The following is a 4723-nucleotide window of genomic DNA, read 5'->3' as shown; positions in this document are numbered from 1 at the left end:
TGACAGTTTCTGGGAGGGACAGCACGCAAATCCCCTTTAGGTCCCTGTGACAACAGTGGATGTCTCCTTCTGACAATACAAATATACTAGTAGCGACTGTTAAAAAAACTGATCCTCAATATAAAGTAACAATACATACAGATCGTTCACATGGACTCAGAGCAATCAAGAAGATTTAGTTACTTGACTTGTTTAACTTTGATGGAGATATGTTGGTACTCCCAGTGCCAGGGAATTTCCTCCATTGAATGCTATTGTTGTCTGGTTTTACACCGCCACCCTGTGGCCAAATGTGTTCTAACAGAAATAATACAGTACAGTTTAGCACACATGTATTTTAAAACATTTGTAAAAACATGGAATTCTTGGATAGTCAGTAGGTTACAGCTCATTATTAAGATATATACATATCTAGTGCATTTCCTAAAATCTTTGTTTTTACATTATTTTAAAAGTTAAGATTTAAACCATTGAAAGATGTCTCAATATTCGTAATTATAGTTAAATTGCTCTACTTGAATATTCAATTGAACTTGTGCTAACAAGGTAGAGTTGATATGGAAAGAAGAAAAAGGAACCCAATGCATGCGGAACTATATGTGCGCGGATGCGTTTCCGCCCGGTGTTATTTTGCACTTGTACACACACACACACACACTTGCGCTGTAAAGGAGCGTCTTCCTATGTAGTGTCAGTATTATGTCCGCGTGAATATCCTAATTAAAACAGACACTATGGCGGATTTAAGGGAGTTGAAGATGGATTTTACTCTGAAAGAACTGACTCTTTCCTGCCATGAAGATGCAGATATTCCCGGCAGCTCGTCCAGCGTGGAGCTGAAGGACAAGAAGCTGGTGTGTGTGGAGTATCCGGCGGTGGTTACCAGCGCGGACAAGATGCTGGAGACTCTCGGAGGGGAGAAAGCTGTGTCTAAAGTAAGCGCACCACAACTGCCTCAGACGGTTGTTGTTATCAGGCCTGTTGTGTATTATCTACCCTACGGGCGCCTTAAAACAGTCTTTAATAACGTCACCGTTACAGTTCAAAAGTCTCGTCTAGAATTTACGACGTTGATTTAGCTGCTAGCTACGTTATACTGTACTTTCACACCTCCCTATATGTACGTTAAATTAAACTTAAGATGATAAAAAAAAGTACGTTAAATTATCTAGCTAGCTACGTGCGTTGACTTTAAATATTATTTATTCATATCATACAGCCTATGGCTGCGTGCCTTAAACTTCAAAACACATGTTTCATACTTGGTAACATTCAAGTAACGCTATTCGAATTTAAAATCGCATAGCTTGATAGTTAGCCGCAGTTAGAACCATAGACCGTACATTATTATTATTTAATATTAACGGTCTATGGTTAGAACTAAAAACCGGGAGACTTTATGCGTGACCATAGCGCTCGTGCACGCACACTGTTTTGAACGTGAACGTGAACATGTGCCAGCCAGGCAGCCCAGGGGCCTGTTGCAGTAGAATAAAGATATCCAGGATAAGTGAAAAAGCGCAGCTTGACTTAGTGTGACCTGCTCATCCCGGCTTAATCAGTTGCACGTTTGCCGAGCCAGGATGAACAGGTGGAGCTATGTCCAGCCAGGTGGAGATAGCTGGGATAACTGCACGGTCACGGCTTTCTTAAATAGACCACGGTATCGATCACAGATTTACTGATGCAGAGATGAGAAGACGCATGCGCCAAATGTTTCACTCAATGAGCAGCATCTTCTACTGGAAAATAACGAGGAGGGGAAGACTATGGAAAAAGGGAAATACGGCTCTTATCAAACGGAGAAAAAAAGCCCAACATACGGACCCTACTGAATGTGTGGGGGTTTAAAAATATCTACTTTGCCTCAAAAGAGAGCAGAGGGAACTAATGTTCCTCGGGAAATGGACCCTACGGACTTTAGGCTTAATTTCAAACCCTTGTTCACAACGTGAGAACATGTTTTACAACCATGCACAAATCTCTATAAGCTATATTCTTTGTACATTAATGTTCATAATCAGAAAGGGACAACACTAGATAAAAAAAAGTAAATGACTTCAATACACGCTGTGAGTTATGTAAAACAATATTCATGTTTTTTTATTCTTCTGACAGTGACCGCACAAAATAAAAAGATTAAGAAGCATTGGGTGTTCCAGTGGATGAATGTAAACTACACTACATACGTGCGTATATAGGCCACGTTAGGTCCGGTGATGTGAGACTTATTGGAGGTTATGAAACCAATGTAAGCTATAACAAAAAACATAGGCCCACTTATAAGGAGTAACACAAACTACCTTTATTGAGAAGGACAAGCAACAGAAAATGAAATCAGATGTATTGGTCTCTGACCAGTCTGCCATTATTATCATCTGGGAACATCGCTACATTAATATCGTCACACTTAATCTCCGGAGCGTGTCCTGAACCTGAAGTGAGATCACGGAGCTGCTGTCTCTACTTTACAGAGAGAGTGGACACTGACACAATCGCAGTCTGCTGGCAGGCAATAGCCACTGGCCCAGGCACGGGCAGCAGCACCGGCCACCGGGCAGCAGCCACCGGGACGCGGCGGCCACCGGCCACCGGGCAGCGGGCCGCAGCCAGGCAGCCTCCCATAGTACCGTCCCACGGGAAAAGTCCCACTCCGCATCAGGGTGCCAGTGCAACCATTTCTGACATCTAAACAGCTGTAGTAGGGTTTAAATCAAACTCGCGACAACAATAGAGACAAGTAGCTAATGCATGTTAATAAAAATAAAGCAGAACACATGAAGAAGACAACGCAATAACTGTTAAACACGTTTATTGGGATCAGACGGCAGCTGATTTGACACATGAGACTCCAGGATAATCTTAGCCTGGCTGTTAGCCTGCTGTGACCAGGCGAGCCGCAAAGAATAATCTCCATGGTTACTTGGCTGGGCTTAATTCAATCTGGTTTCTTGCAACCGGGTCAAGCTAATTCATCCAGGTAACTTGAATATCCCGGCTTAATCTATCCTAGTTTCGTGCAACAGGCCCCAGGGTAAGGGATTAAGCGGATATTCAAGTTATCGGATGAATTAGTTTTGACTCGGTTGCACGAAACCAGATTGAATTAAACCCAACCAAGTAACCATGGAGATTTCTTCTTTGCGGCTAGCCTGGTCCAGAGCAGGCTAACAGCCAGGCTAAAATTAATCCTGGAGTCTCATGTGTTAAATCAGCTGCTGCTCTGATCCGAAATAAACATGTTTAACAGTTATTCTGTTGTCTTCTCTCTTCTCACTTTTAAGGCAAAGGCTAAATAATAATACATTTTATTTATATAGTGCTTTACATGGTAGGCTAGTCAAAGACACTTTACAGTAAAACCAGCACATGTATCACATAAAACAAACATGAAACTAGCATATTTAAAGCAATTAAAACACAGTGTAGCCTATAACTTTGGAAAAATGTGGAGTGACTATAGGCTTAGTAGAAATGTTTACACCCCCACACATTCAGTCAGGTCCGCTATGGTCTGTTGGGCTTTTTCTCTCCGTTTGATAACAGCTATATTTCCCTTTCTGCATACTATATTCTTCCCCTCCTCGTTACTTTCCATTAGAAGCTGCTGCTCATTGGGTGAAACATTTGGCGCATGCGTCTTCTCCTTTCTGCATCAGCAAATCTGTGATCGATACCGTGGTCTATTTGAGAAAGCCGTGACCGTGCAGTTATCCCAGCTATCTCCACCTGGCTGGACGTAGCTTCACCTGTTCATCCTGGCTCTGCAAACGTGCAACCGATTAAGCCGCGATGAGCAGATCACACTAAGTCAAGCTGCGCTTTTTCACTTATCCTGAATATCTTTTTTTTTTTTTTTTAAAGATTAATTTTTGGTCATTTTAGGCCTTTAATTTGACAGGACAGTTGAAGATATGAAAGGGGAGAGAGAGGGGGAGTGACATGCAGCAAAGGGCCGCAGGCTGGATACGAACCCGGGCCGGCTGCGTCGAGGAGTAAACCTCTATACATGGGCACCCGCTCTACCAACTGAGCTATCTGGGTGCCCTATCCTGGATATCTTTGTTCAACTTTCGTGCAACAGGCCCCAGGTCAGACACAATTTTGCCAACTACACACACAGTCCTATTGCTCCCAACATAATAGGGTATCTCGGTGAGTTTCGTGTGGGAACGACTTTAGTTTTCAGAATTAAAGCATTCTTTTGCAAAATGCACCCACTGAACTTGTGAAAAACGTTGAAAATTTATTTTTCATTGCATGGCACTAAACGAATCATTTGGAACTGCTGCCACAGATGTAGTGAACCTTTACGGCAAGGGTACATTAATTATGAATTCATGCATGAAATAATTCATTACTACATTTCTTTATATCTTATGAACCGTCAGGAATGTGTTCATAGCCTTTCATTCATGACGTCATGCATGAACACATCAACTACAGCATTAGGTCAGGTGGGTACATCATTATGCACAAGTTGTGTTCAAATCAGAATTTGCGCAGTGATGACCACATCATGATCATGCTTAATAAATCATAATTCATAATGATGTGCCCACGTACCTAATGCTTTAGTTGTGTTATTCATGTATGAGGTCATGAGTGACAGACTATAAACACATCAATTCCTGATGATTCATGGGATATTAAGGAATGCAGTAATACAAACCATTCATTACATAATGCATAATAATACACACATCGATTAATTCATGCATGG

General features: G+C 41.8%; 1 protein-coding gene across 1 annotated transcript in view; it reads left to right on the top strand.

Annotated features, from left to right (window-relative positions):
• Positions 1-628: 628 nt before the first annotated feature.
• Positions 629-4723, top strand: part of gtf3c5 (general transcription factor IIIC, polypeptide 5) — a 19795-nt gene continuing 15700 nt past the window's right edge. The window contains exon 1 of the mRNA XM_032539705.1: positions 629-935. Coding sequence (XP_032395596.1) covers positions 735-935 — 201 coding nt within the window. The 5' untranslated portion in view covers positions 629-734. The remainder of the gene's footprint in view (positions 936-4723) is intronic.

The sequence above is a fragment of the Etheostoma spectabile genome, chromosome 16 (assembly GCF_008692095.1).
Source record: "Etheostoma spectabile isolate EspeVRDwgs_2016 chromosome 16, UIUC_Espe_1.0, whole genome shotgun sequence".
Lineage (NCBI taxonomy): Eukaryota > Metazoa > Chordata > Actinopteri > Perciformes > Percidae > Etheostoma > Etheostoma spectabile.
Note: the sequence above shows the minus strand (reverse complement) of the source record. Positions and strands in the feature narration are given on the sequence as shown.